The 14951-nt window shown below is 39.9% G+C and overlaps 1 protein-coding gene across 6 annotated transcripts; it reads right to left on the bottom strand.

Moving 5' to 3' along the window:
• Positions 1-272: 272 nt before the first annotated feature.
• LOC309505394 (uncharacterized protein) lies at positions 273-7732 on the bottom strand. Of its 6 annotated transcripts, none has more exons than XM_082178747.1 (8): positions 6966-7732; positions 5853-6018; positions 4319-4735; positions 3505-3561; positions 2553-2594; positions 1829-1896; positions 1525-1568; positions 273-652 (listed from the first exon to the last, which is right to left on the bottom strand). In XM_082178747.1, the coding sequence occupies exons 1-8, from the start codon at positions 7176-7178 to the stop codon at positions 649-651; spliced, it is 1011 nt and encodes a 336-aa protein (XP_082034873.1). In that variant the 5' UTR covers positions 7179-7732; the 3' UTR covers positions 273-648. The 6 variants fall into 6 exon arrangements, 5 of the variants coding, with proteins under 5 accessions (XP_082034873.1, XP_082034876.1, XP_082034874.1 ...); XR_014208421.1 differs by having other exon boundaries at positions 275-1180; positions 1756-1896; XM_082178746.1 differs by having other exon boundaries at positions 279-1180.
• Between the last annotated feature and the right edge of the window lie 7219 nt (positions 7733-14951).

The following is a 14951-nucleotide window of genomic DNA, read 5'->3' as shown; positions in this document are numbered from 1 at the left end:
AACTTGGGGCCACTGTTTCAAATATGTGAGTGGCTCCTCCCCTAACAAATGTAACCTCACCAAACTTGAGAGCCCTGATTAAATTATATATGCTAACCTAAATTTTAATTAAAAAAGAATCCACTTGTAAAGTTAAACAAATTTCACATATAAATATGCTCAATGTGGTCTGTTTCTTTTGTCTCAACCACTTCATCCTCATATTGTTTTGAATTAAATTTATGTATGGAAAAGTAAAAACAAAAATTATCTTTTGCAAGTGTTATTGTAGTGTATTTGTGTTCTTTCACAAAAATATAAGTGAAAATATGCCAAATGCTTATTTATTGCTTAATTACTCACTAGAGGCTTAAAGAATGATCAAACAAATTTATTGACAAGGTGCATAACAAATTGAAACTATATAGTCTTTGGCAATTGGACCACATCAAGACATCATTCTTTTAAGAGAAAAGCATGATATGAAAAGGGATATCCCCTACATGGAGCCGACACTGGTGGTGGTGGTGAAGGGGTGAGTAGCAATGCTGAGATCTAGATGAATGTGGAGCTCTTCTCCTGATGACCACAGTGGAGGGGGACCTACTGTATGACACGATTGGCTCAAGAGGGTTGAGATGATAATACATTTGGACATAAAACACCCAGTCAGCTAATGAGTTTGGAGTAGAAGAGAGTGAGAGAGACAATGTAAAAGATATGATATAATGTGCGAGTATAAAGAAGGACAGTCTTATTTGTTGAACTTCATATTTTAGCTTCATGTCAAACAAGCCATAAGGTTGTATTTCTTAACAGTGGACTGTGAGGTTAAGTGAACTTGAAAAGCACAGAAAACAGAACATGAAATCAAATTACACGTCAACTGTAATAAAATAACAGTGCAATTTATAATCATGAAATATGAAACATGCTTTTGAATAACATCTGAAAAAGAAAATTCAGTTGGATTAAGTACATTTCTAGTACATTCCCTTTCGAGATTAAACTCCAGGTCATATTCTTGGAGATGTTCCCCTTTTCACTACTACAGAAAGATGAGATATGACTTCAAATGCAGCACAGAAACAATTTAATAAATAGTCTGAAACCAAAATGGAGTTCTAAATATACATTTTATTTATTTTCATTATTTTGGAGTGAATCCTTTGGCTGCCAGGAATGGGCCCACTGCTCACCACTAAAAACAGAAGGGATATTTTTTTCTGTTACTGGTTGAGGTTTCCAATAAACTTAAAACATTACCGAACATGACTTTTATAAGTATACGTTTCATTTTCCTTCTATGAAGGACCACCACCTTCATGCATGCATTAATGGTGGTGGTCCTTCATAGATGGAAAATGAAACTTATACTTATAAAAGACATGTTCGGTAATGATGTGTGCTTTACACTTGTTTAAAAGGCTTGTTTAATCTGAAACAGAACAGATTAATAAAAAAATTGTAGCAAAAAAAAAAAGTTTAAGCAAATAAATAATGAATGCATTAATTCATAAAGCAGAAGAACAGAATAATACATACCATACTGGACAGGGCTCCCAGTCAACCAGCATTTCTGCTTTGCCCTAATGTAAGAAAAGACAAAAAATAAAATCCATTCTTAGCATAAGGCTATTATGTCTGATTATAGGCATTGAGTTTCATTGATTTTCAGAAGACACTTCCTCATAAACTGTAATTCAAAAAGACTGAACACATAAAAAGTATCTACATAACAATTATGGTATGTATAATATGTATTTGCCAACTCACAAGGAAGTTTCTAGATCCTATATTACACTCTGCATACGGCCTACACTCTGCAGTTCCTTTATGACTGTCTAACCTTTCTCACTCTTTCTCTTAATACACTCCTGATGGGGAAAGCCTCTAGGCGAGTGTGGTAGGAGCAATCTGTGAACATCAAAAACACATTTCAAATATTTCTTAGATAGTTAGATTAGAAACAAAATAAACACAACTATGAAGACTTAAGTAGTGACCAGACTTGCAAGGATGACAAGTGATGTTTATCACTAATCAAAACATGTATCATGGAACCAAATTACTCTCGGTTCCAATGTGGTGTGCTTGCTTGAATAACCATCCTACTGCTAAGCCACAGCTCACAACTGAGAATACTCCACTGCTGCTGCTTCTACTACTTGGCAATGCATTTTGGTCAAATTTGACTAATTAAGCCTGTTGGAATTTATAGCTTGTCATTTGTAATAATCTCAATAATACTAATCATTCCTATTCTATATCTATTATGAATAATCATGGTTATGTGTGCTACGCTGAACTAGCTGGACTGGTCACCACATTTACATACAGTATTGTTGCCCTGTTGTTGATTTGACTGCTTGTACTGTAAATATTGTATTTATTTGTAAGTCACTTTGGATAAAAGCGTTTGCTAAATAATTCATTAAATAAATAAAATTGTGACTACCGGAAATTGTCTGTTGTAGTAGTTAAAAAAATAAGCAATTGAACTAAAGCGAATTAACAGGGGTTAAGTTGCAATGTTTAGCAAAGTATGAATCATTGCATTTACATGCACTTACTCTTTTGTGGCCTTTTCCTTTCAGGCATATGCCTTGGTCCCCCTGTGGGATATAAGATTACAGTCCAGTTATATCCACTCAGAAAAAAACCAAAACACATTTACAATAATTAAACAAAATGCACTGTGTAATGTCTTTTCAACATAAATATGTGTCCCTGGTGTGTCTAGACACCCCTGAAATATGAGAAAAGACCATCCTCTCAGTTAATGTGTGTGCAAACACGCTGTTTAATTTGGCTCCAGATTTTACATCACATGCAGGCTCATTGGAAAATAGTAATCATAGTAGGCCTTTAGAATATTCCATCTAAAATGACCTGTTTCAGACCGGGTCTGCATAAAGGACCAGTTCAAGATAAATAAGGACTTTTTTAGGATCATGCAAAGCTACTCTAGTGGAGTATCAGAATAAAAATATAGAACTGGAAATTAACATAATAGGTCCCCTTTAAATTCTATTTAAGTAATTAATTTACTTATTAGAGAATCTGCTTGACTAATGAGTTTCATAGTTACCAAGCTATGGTAACAGTTATCAGAACCACCAATAATTACCCTAATAATAATAATAATAATAATAATAATAATTCATCACATTTATATAGCGCTTTTCTGGGTACTCAAAGCGCTTTACATGGAAGGGGGAATCTCCTCAACCACCACCAATGTGCAGCATCCACGGCAGCCATATTGTGCCAGAACGCTCACCACACACCAGCTTACTGGTGGAGAGGAGAGAGTGATGAAGCCAGTCAGTATATGGGGGTGATTAGGAGGCCATGATGGACAGGGGCCAATGGGCAAATTTGGCCAGGATGCTGGGGTTACACCCCTACACCCCACCGCACCCTACTTTTTCGAAGGACACCCTGGGATTTTTAATGACCACAGAGAGTCAGGACCTCAGTTTAACATCTCATCCGAAGGACGGACAAACATTATTTACATACCTGACTTTTTTTTTTTTCGACTTGCGACTGTGCCCCTGGCTGACCCTGTGAAGACAGCTGTGGGTTTGGAGAAAGAAAATTACTCATATACCAAATAAATCTTTAACTTAATATTTAAAATACTTGAAGATCACAACATCGCACAAGTGTGGCAGTACATGTATTAATAGGTGTAAAGTACATGCATTCTTATTGCGATTGAATTAAGGTTGCTCCATTAACTCCACGTGTTTCATTTTATCGTTTTTGTCCTTCCTGTTTGTGATAATCCTAATTTGTTTCAACAAGCGCTGATCCTGCGCTGACTTGTTCAGGGAACGCAAGGGGTGGGAGAATGGTTAAGTTAAGTGTTCATGGGACACTGACATTCCCAATTATTTTGAATATTCAAATTATCCTAATATCTTTAATAATCAAATTTGGCCTAGTAATTTCAGCATTTGATTAGTAGTACTTATTTTACTTTTAGATTTATAATAGACTCACAAAATTCCTTCCAACAGCCCTAGTACAGAATCAGATAGACCTTTCATCTATCTAATTATGTAATATCAGATCAACTTTTCTAGCAGATTATCCATTGAAAATGAGAACCCTGTAGGTGATGATACACAGGGCAAATTTTTGAGCAATGTTGCCGTCAACGGGCAACCAGATGAGACACAGGGCCCACAACCCATCTAAATTATCCAGATAGAAATGTGTTGCCCATTTTCAATGTGAAAGTGCCCAAGGAACAATCGCTCGGCAAGATTGCCCAGCAACATTGCTCAAAAAGTTGCCCTGTGTATCATCACCTAGTGAGTCTAATTACCTTGCCCCTCCGTGGATTCCGGCTGCTCCACTTGCCCCTCCGTGGACTCCGCCTGCTCCACTTGCCCCTCCGTGGATTCCGGCTGCTCCACTTGCCCCTCCGTGGATTCAGCCTGCTCCACTTGCCCCTCCGTGGATTCGGCCTGGTCCACTTGCCCCTCCGTGGACTCCGCCTGCTCCACTTGCCCCTCCGTGGATTCCGCCTGCTCCACTTGCCCCTCCGTGGATTCGGCCTGGTCCACTTGCCCCTCCGTGGATTCCGGCTGCTCCACTTGCCCCCCCGTGGATTCCGGCTGCTCCACTTGCCCCTCCGTGGATTCCGGCTGCTCCACTTGCCCCCCCGTGGGGCTCGCCTCGCAGGGTGTGAGCTGCAGAGTAATCAGCTGATCCTCATTGCCACTGGAATCCTGGGTCCATCCTGTGCAAGTTAAACAAGTGTTGTGTTTTGCTTATTTAAAACATAGAGGTTAACCATAAGCTTGATCTGTACCTGTTTTAACTGTTAGGTAAATGTGTTTGAATAATATATACCAAATTTTCCCCAACCAGATTTGAAGGCACTTTTGATTGCAGGAGAACTATTGAGAGTCTACTGGATGTATTAGATATCTGTAATATATTTGATTGATTTTCTATGACGATAACCAATACAATATGTCTTTAAGTCAGAAAAATAAAACCCAGAGTGCTCATAATATCTATTGAAAAAATGACAAGTATAATGTTCGTTTACAGTCTGGGTCAAACTATTCAGTTAAGACTAGACTGCGTGCGCTAAAAAACTTTGGGCTTTATGCCTCAAAGTTAGTAGCAGTGTAAGTTTGTGGTGTATCCAGCAAAAATTTGATGGTTTTCTTTTTCTTTGTGCTATTTCCGTTAATGATCTACATTTTAGCACTGTCCTCGATATTGTTTCAATGAGTATATATAGATTCATTAACATTTGATTAATTGACCCAGTGACCAAAACGGGTCTTTGCAAATGTAATGTGTTCAATTAGTATGTCACTACAAAAATTGCTGTGGTCAGAGTGCCTAAACATTAAAAATATGGTTGTATGTGGGCTGAAAACAGAAATGAAATATGTCTCCTACAAAAACATACCAAACATAATTCTAAAGTTGACAGTATATGCTTGAATGCACTTAACTCTGGGTGCCAAATCCCATTGTAGACCAGTGTGCTGCATGCTATTAATACAAACAGGGCTCAATACACTTAGAATCTACATGTCTACATCTGCAGTTGCAGGAAACTACTGTTTTGAAACAGTTTACTTCAATTCCCATAATCAATTGCCAGGTGTGAATTGTTATGTTTTTCTACCCATTTGCGTCTACATTAAATGTGTTGGTAGAGACGTCACATAGAGTAGACTATGATGATACAAGCATTCAGCAGCAGAAAAAAAGAATGACTGAATTTAAGTTTTAGGGGTGAGCCATTCCTTTAAGATTTAAACATTAATAAAATATTTTGCGTACTCAACACAAGTTGTGAACTGTGACTTTAAGATACAGTGCATGCATCTCACCTTCACAAAGGTATTCATAAAATGAACCTATCTTCTGTAGGTAGTCCTGGGCAAAGGTGGAGAGTGTGCAGCGAGGCGTTAATATTTCGCACTTAATTTCTTTTTTTTTGTTCTCCTTTCCTAGTAGCAGAACTGGTTTGTAGCCAATGGCATGGAGTTTCTCAAGCTGCAATGACAAAATTGTGTGTTTGCTGTTTAAAGTAATAGAAAAACAACATAAAAAATAACTAAGAATATTAATTTAAAAATATATAACATTATTAATGACAGCATCCAGGTTACTGCCATTCAGGATTTTTAACCTAATGGTGAGTTTAGCTTTATGTGCAAACAGGAAAGGCTCATACATTAGAAGCAAAAAACAACTCTATATAGAAAAACAGTAAAAAGATGAATCTGACACCATGAGGGAACCCTTTATATAACTTTATATAAATATTTATTTTTGTAACATTAGTAGCTCGGGTTTTGCACCTACATTGATAAGATTATGTAACCAATGTGCAACTGGACAATGACAATCTAAAGATTTATTAAAAATAAAGGCAGAACCTTAGTGATTACGTGACCAAATGGGTGAATGCTGCACATATTTACAGTTGACGCATTCACATTTTAAAGTGCTTTGAGTAGTACAGTATGAATGCAGTTCATGTGTTATTTCTCATCCACTCGATAAGAAAGTTTGATTATTAAATTGCACCTGTAATTCTGTCATAATGCATGCCTGTATATGTTATGAACTCAAGAATTCCTGAGTTTCAATTATATTTGCTGTGTGTTCAAATTTTGCTCTGGTAGATCATTTAGGTATGTGATGTATTACGGTGAAGATGTGATTACTTAAGGGTATTACCACTAAAATAAAAACTACAAATCACAATTACGTGTGCCTTCAAAGTTGATAGTTAAATTATACTTTTAAATTGATTCTGATGACACAGGGAGGACAAAGTATCATTGGAAAAAAAAGATTCAAATTAATCTATATTGGCAAAAAATAATGCCTTTCTGACCTTGCGCTGGCATGCTCACTTAATAACAAATGGTACCACTGAATGTACTTCCTAGATGATCTGGACAGTTTACTGTCATGTATGAAATTGTACGTACCATGATATTGGCTTCATCCTTGATGGATGCAGTGTTGTGGTTTTTCTTACGACCAACCACCCATTCCTCTCGCTTCTCATCAAACCTCTGAAGCTTCTTCTTGAGGCGCTGCTTCAGAGGCTGCTCCTTTTTACAATGTGAGCAGATCTTTTGAGCGCAAAATAAAATCCCCTGGCAAAAGGGGCAGATCTTTTTTGTAGACCCCCCTGGCATTATAACAAACAGTCAGATACAGACAGACAGTCAGATACAGACAGACAGACAGTCAGATACAGACAGACAGTCAGATACAGACAGACAGACAGTCAGATACAGACAGACAGTCAGATACAAACAGACAGACTGACAAAGATGGGTAAGACAGACAAGTAGACAAAGACAGACAGGGAGGAAAGAAAGAGCAATAGATAAAGACTGTGAGATAGATAAAGATTGAAGAGATGGACAGAAATATAGATAGTGAGAACAGAGAGGATGTAAGATATAGAAAATAATGAAGAGATAGAGGTTGGCTCTTAAAAGTGCCTTTGGGTTTTGAAAATCAGGTTCGGATAGGTTCGACAGGTGATGTTTGACAGGATCTGCAGGGAGAACAACAGAAAATGTTAATTATGTAGTGTTATGTTGATATAAGATTTAAAAAGTGTAGTGAGTGATTCCCATTTTCGTGTAAATTCTTAGGATAAATAAATACAGATTCACGTTGTTCCTATTTCCTGTGCTACTGTTAAAAGTCGCGTAACATTTTTTTTTTTTAATGGCGTGTAACGTTATGTGCAGTGGCGGTTCTAGAGGGGGGGCCGGGGGGGCCAGTGCCCCCGTGTCACCAAGCTTGGCCCCCCCTCTGGCCCCCCTAAATTTGGAATCGTAAAATCACACCAAACAACTGCGCATTTTATCAGTTGCGGCGCCTTCATCTATAGGCTACACTGCAGCACGACGTATATTCACATCAAATGTTAACGCAGAGGAACGGGACACTGCAGTTCACAAAAGTTCATTATTTGCATGTGCTTTAAAGCCTTGCCGGTTAAACATGTCATTCGCTGCTGATGCGCTGTTCAAACATGCGCTTTACTGAGCGCGTACACTCGACGCGCACATGCACTAAAAGCCTGTTACTGGACTAAGTTATCTTTTGAGTCTTATATTGCGCTAATACTGTCAAATACAGACAATGTTTACATAAACAAAGTTGGTTATGTCTAAAGTGAAAGCAAACAGAGAAAATTAATTAAAATCTGCTTGTCATATGCGTGTATATTAGACGCGTCGCGTGCAGTTCTTAAAGAGACAGTAGCCCTAATAATAAACATGCTGCCGCTTGTCCTTAAAGAGATCTCTAAGGGATAGATTAAAGGGATAGTTCTCCCCCCAAAAAGTCATAATTTACTCTCTTAAGTTGTATTTAACCTGAATAAGTTTCTTTCTTCTGTTGAAAATAAACGTTATTTGAAAGAATGTGAGTAACCACAACAGTTGATGTACCCTTGTGACTTCCATAGTATTTTTTTTCCCTACTATGTATGGAAGTCAATGGGGACCAGCTACTGTTTGGTTTTGGGTGAACTATCTATAGTTCACCCAAAACCAAACAGTAGCTGGTCCCCATTGACTTCCATACATAGTAGGGAAAAAAAATACTATGGAAGTCACAAGGGTACATCAACTGTTGTGGTTACTCACATTCTTTCAAATAACGTTTATTTTCAACAGAAGAAAGAAACTTATTCAGGTTAAATACAACTTAAGAGAGTAAATTATGACTTTTTGGGGGGAGAACTATCCCTTTAATGTTAATAAAACAACAAAACACACAGAGGAAATCATTCACTGCTCTTGACTGAGAACTTTAAGTCTGTTGTGTTTTATTTTCATGTGTTCATTTAATTACTTTCTTCAATTCTACTGTTAAATACACCTATAGCTGAAAAAATAGAGCACTGTTTATTTCATTTGTATATTAAGTTGTGTATGTGTAATATGTATCTCTGTTCTTAATTTTTATAACAAAGAAAATAGTGACAAAGATTTTTATTTTCGCCACTTTGGCCTAAATGTCTGCCATTCTTTTTTATTTTATATTTTGTTACCTATATTTTGTTACCTATAAGGCTTTGCTTTTAAAATAGGGACATTAGTTTGGCTGTAATGCTCAATCACATGCAAAATAGTAAAACCAACATGAAATAAGAATCGTGATAAAATCGTGATTTTCCTGAAAAAAAAAAAAATTGTGATATGATATTATTGCCTAGATGTGCTTAGATGCTAAAAATGTGTTATTATTGATCATTATATCACACTACAATTAAACATAATGAAACATTCATTTGAATTGAAATTGTTTTATTAGCTTAGCTAATATAATTTATTAGCTTTTTCTAGAGATTGCAGTCATGCATGACATGGTGAAAAATGACTTGAAATAATACTGAAAATAGGTTAAGATGAATGTTAAAGGTGTGCCCCCTAAAAGCACAAGTGGCCCCTGCCTGGCCCCCCCCCAGTTACTGTGGTCTAGAACCGCCACTGGTTATGTGTCTAGGGTTCGCCATCCCAGATATAAAGGCAGCGTTATGTGCAGTAACGTTATAACGTTAGATCAAGTGATAATATTGTTATTACTGACACATTACAGTGACGTTGTGTGTGAACCACGATGATCGAGAGAAAATTACATCATCTATGATGTCCCCAATTAAAGTTACTATTCCCCCAATAAATTCTCAATAAGCATTTACACGTCAAAAAAAAAAAAAAAAAAAACATGTTGATATATATATATATATATATATATATATATATATATATATATATCAACATGTTTTTTTTTTATATACCTATATATACATATACATCTAGGCTTAGAACATGTTTTTTTTTTATAAACTCGTAATTTTATTAATTTTGGACGTGTAAATAATGCTTATGAATTCATCTTGCTTATTAGGCTGTTGTAAGCGACTTACCGTGGTGGAATCGCGCTGGGCAATGGTTTCTGCGATGGTCGCACACACAGTGACGTGTTGCACAAAATTGCGCCAAAATATCAATCATAATTAAAAAGTACAGTCTTAATATTTTATATCCGTGCTAAAAATTTTAAAGGGGTCAGCATAAATGTCCAAGTGAAGGAAACACGAGTATGTAGCCATTACATTTAAACACATATCACTTCCCAGAATGCATCCATCTCTTTGCCAAAGGATATGTCCATATAAAGTAATTTAAACATTTCTGCAGTAGGATATATAATTAATTTATTACAACTTCATAATCAGTATTGAGATGAAAGTTCTATAAAACTAGGCTATTCTTTTTTTCTTTTTTTTTGCGCAAAAAAAAAAAAAAAAGCAAAGTAGGCTCACTATAAGCCATTGCAAATTGAAATACCATCGACAATTGTAAAATATCCCACAATAAATTAAGGCATGTTTTAAGCCTACAGCAAATATGCAGTCCTGCAATTATGTCGTTTTAATGTAGTCCAAAATTATATAAAAGAAGAGAGGAAAAATCGTTGATATTACCGATTTAGAAAAGGGTTTCAGCTAGCTACCCTCAACGTCGGCTTATGGACGTAAGGGGGAAATTACCACAATATGTGATCGAAAATTATAAAATATCCCACCTAAATTAAGGCATGTTTTAAGCATATAGAAAATATACCGTCCTGTAATTATGTAATTTTAATGTAGCCCAAAATTATATAAAAAAGAGAGGAAAAAAGTTAGGGTTAGAAAAATAATCAAAGTTCAAAATTCAAAGATGAGGGATTTGCACTCAAATCTATCGGACGACCCTCTCCGTTGTCAAGTGACGAATAGGGGGTACCCTCAACGTCGGCTTTGGACGTGAGGGGGAAATGACCAGACGGCATAGCCTATGTGACGAATAGGGGTGAGACCATGTTGCAAAGAAAGACGTGGTGCAGGCACGAAAAATACGTCCCATTGAAATACATTAGATTGGAAGTCGTGTTGTGTGGCACGAAAAAAAGAAGGAAATTCGTGCTCATAGACACGAATCAATTCGTGTTGAGTAGCCTACCGAATATAAGGGTCATTCCTGGGATTCGGTAATATTTCAACTTGGACTTTTTTAATTTTTAAACTACATATGATTACATTTCTAAATACCCCACATTATTAGGCACATATCAAACCTTCAAAAAATCATATTTTCCCATCTCAGGCATTAAAGACTTTTTATTATTTTCAGTTTTTTTCAGATTTGTACACCTTTTATTCTCAACCCCGTAACGGACAAAATTGAATTAGTTTAAACAGGATTTTACACAAAACTTGTTATAAAACAAACATCTACCTACTACTCATGTGTCCCTCATACCAATTCAATAACTTGAAATGTAACATTTATGCTAATTTTCACATTTGAATGTGATGGAAGTTACAAATATCCAAATTGTTTGTCCATGGTCTCTTTATTTTAGTAAGAAAAAAATTAATTTAGATGTTTCACTAAAGCCACAATTTTACTGTGTTAGCCCTTAACATGTCAGGTGGTAATCAGAAAGAAATTCTTTAATTTTTAATTGTCTTCCTTATTTTATTTTCCCAAAATATTAATGTGACAGGGTTGAGAATACTGTGATGGGGTTGAATACTGTAACAGGGTTGAAAGGACACAATGGCCTACTTTTAATTTGTATTTGTTTAATACGAAAATCCCTCTTTGAGACTCAAACAAAACACTATTTTATTTAAGGCAACCATGTAATAAAGACATAGTCATATTTAGTTTTTTTCATTTTTACTTTATTATCTGAACTGCAGTGAGAATTTAAACAAAGAAAACTATTGCAGACAGTACGGTCGTTAGTAACATTCAAATATTTTTGGTAAGAAAAAACAAAAATAGATTACCAAACAGAACCTTTTATCAAATGGGCACAATAGGTAAATTCACTAGTGTCTAAACCGGAAAAGATGCCCGAGCCACCTCAACTGGTCCCTCTCGATGTGGAGGAGCAGCGGCTCTACTCTGAGCTCCTCCCGAGTGACCGAGCTTCTCACCCTATCTCTAAGGGATCACCCAGCCACCCAGTGGAGGAAGCTCATTTTGGCCGCCTGTATCCGGGATCTTGTCCTTTAGGCCATGGCCCACAGCTCATGACCATAGGTGAGAGTAGGAACGTAGATTGACCAGTAAATCGAGAGCTTCGCCTTGCGGCTCAGCTCTTTCTTCACCATGACAGACCGGTACATCGACCGCATTACTGCAGAAGCTGCACCGATCCATCTGTCAATCTCCCGTTCCATCCTTACCTCACTCGTGAACAAAACCCCAAGATACTTGAACTCCTCCACTTGAGGCAGGAACTCTCCACCAACCTGAAGCGGACAAACCACCCTTTTCCGACTGAGAACCATGGCCTCGGATTTGGAGGTGCTGATTCTCATCCCAGCCGCTTTACACTCGGCTGCAAACTGCTCCAGTGCATGCTGAAGGTCCTGGTCTGAAGGGGCCAACATGACAACATCATCCGCAAAGAGCAGAGACGAAATCGCGTGGACCCCAAACCTGACACACTCCGGCCCCTGGCTGCGCCTAGAAATTCTGTCTATAAAAATTATGAACAGATCCGGCGACAAAGGGCAGCCCTGCCGGAGTCCAACATGCACTGGGAACAAGTCTGACTTACTGCCAGCAATGCGAACCAAGCTCCTGCTCTGGTCATACAGGGACCGGATAGCCCTTAGCAAAGGGCGCCCGAACCCCATACTCCCAGAGCACCCTCCACAAGATGCCGCGAGGGACGCAGTCGAATGTCTTCTCAAAAAACACAAAGCACATGTGGATTGGTTGGGCAAACTCCCATGAACCCTCCAGCACCCTGGAGAGGATATAGAGCTGGTCCAGTATTCCACGACCGGGACGAAAACCACACTGTTCATCCTGAATCCGAGGTTCTACTATCGGCCGTATTCTCCTCTCCAGTACCCTGGCATAGACTTTCCCGGGGAGGCTGAGAAGTGTGATCCCCCTATAGTTGGAGCACACCCTCCGGTCCCCCTTCTTAAACAGAGGGATCACCACCCTGGTCTGCCAGTCCAAAGGTACTGTCCCCGACCGCCACGCGATGCCGCAGAGGCGTGTCAGCCAAGACAGCCCCACAACATCCAGAGACTTGAGGTACTCAGGGCGGATCTCATCCACCCCCGGTGCCCTGCCACCGAGGAGTTTCTTGACTATCTCTGTGACTTCAGCCCGGGTGATGAACGAGTCCGCCTCCGAGCCCTCAGCCTCTGCTTCCTCAATGGAAGACGTGACGGAGGGATTGAGAAGATCCTCGAAGTATTACTTCCATCGTCCGATGATATCCCCAGTCGAGGTCAACAGCTGCCCACCTCCACTGTAAACAGCGTTGGTAGGGCATTGCTTCCCCCTCCTGAGGCGCCGGATGGTTTGCCAGAATCTCTTCGAGGCTGACCGATAGTCCTTCTCCATGGCCTCACCGAACTCCTCCCAGACCCGATTTTTTGCCTCCACAACCACCCAGGCTGCAGCCCACTTGGCCTGCCGGTACCCATCAGCTGCCTCAGGAGTCCCACAAGCCAGCCAGGCCCGATAGGACACCTTCTTCAGCTTGATGGCATCCCTTACTTCCGGTGTCCACCACCGGGTTCGGGGATTGTCGCCTCGACAGGCACCGGAGACCTTACGGCCACAGCTCCGAGTAGCCGCGTTGACAATGGAGGTGGACTCAATATCTCCAGACTCCCTCGGGATCTGTTCGAAGCTCTACCGGAGGTGGAGGTTGAAGATATCTGACAGGGGATTCAGCCAAGCGTTCCCAACAGACCCTCACAGTACGTTTTGGTCTGCAGAGTCTGTCCAGCTTCCTCCCCCGCCATCGGATCCAACTCACCACCAGGTGGTGATCAGTTGACAGCTCCGCCCCTCTCTTCACCCGAGTGTCCAAGACATACGGCCGGAGGTCAGATGAAACAACCACAAATTCGATCATCGACCTGTGCACTGATGGATACCCTTATGCTTGAACATGGTGTTCGTTAAGGACTAGCCGTAACTAGCACAGAAGTCCAATAACAGAACACCACTCGGGTGAAGAGAGGGGGGGCCGTTCCTCCCAATCACACCCCTCCAGGTGTCACTGTCACTTTCCAGCACTCCTCCCAGGGACCCCAAGAAGGCCGGGTACTCTGTCCTGCTGTTTGGCCCATAGGCGCACACGACAGTGAGAGACCTATCCCCGACCCGAAGGCGCAGGGAAGCGACCCTCTCGTTCACCGGGGTGAACTCCAACACATGGCGGCTGAGCTGGGGGGCTATAAGCAAACCCACACCAGCCCACCACCTCTCACCATGGGCAACTCCACAGTGGTGAAGAGTCCATCCTCTCTCAAGGAGTGTGGTTCCAGAGCCCAAGCCGTGCATGGAGGTGATCCCAACTATCTCTAGTCGGAATCTCTGAACCTCAAGCACAATCTCAGGCTCCTTCCCCGCCTGAGAGGTGACGTTCCATGTCCCTAGAGCTAGATTCCTTGTCCAGGGATCGAGTTGTCGAGGCCCCCGCCTTCGACTGCCGCCCGATCCACTAAGCACCGGCCCCTTACGGTCCCTCCTGCAGGTGGTGGGTCGCTCCTTCGGGCTGAGCCTGGCCGGACCCCATGGGGGTAGGCCCGACCTCCAGGCGTTCGCATACGAGCCCCAACCCCGGCACTTGAAGTTGGCAGTTCAAGGAGGGGAATATGAGTTATGATTTTGGTAATAATATATTTACTGAAATTACATTTTTAAATTGAAATCATTGATTAAATTAAGTGAATAACTCAACCCTGTCACAAAGTTTACAACCCCAAAACAATGACATATGTGACGGGGTTGAGTGTGATGGGGTTGAGTTTTTTGCTCAAAATGGCCACTGCTCTTAATGTGGACTAGAAGAGTGGGCCACATGGCAGCCAATGAAATAAGTATATTTTAGATTTTTATGGA

This window comes from Leuciscus leuciscus (assembly GCF_965113295.1).
Source record: "Leuciscus leuciscus genome assembly, chromosome: 9".
Lineage (NCBI taxonomy): Eukaryota > Metazoa > Chordata > Actinopteri > Cypriniformes > Leuciscidae > Leuciscus > Leuciscus leuciscus.
The sequence above is the reverse complement of the archived record's forward strand: the minus strand, read 5'-3'. Positions and strand labels throughout refer to the sequence as shown.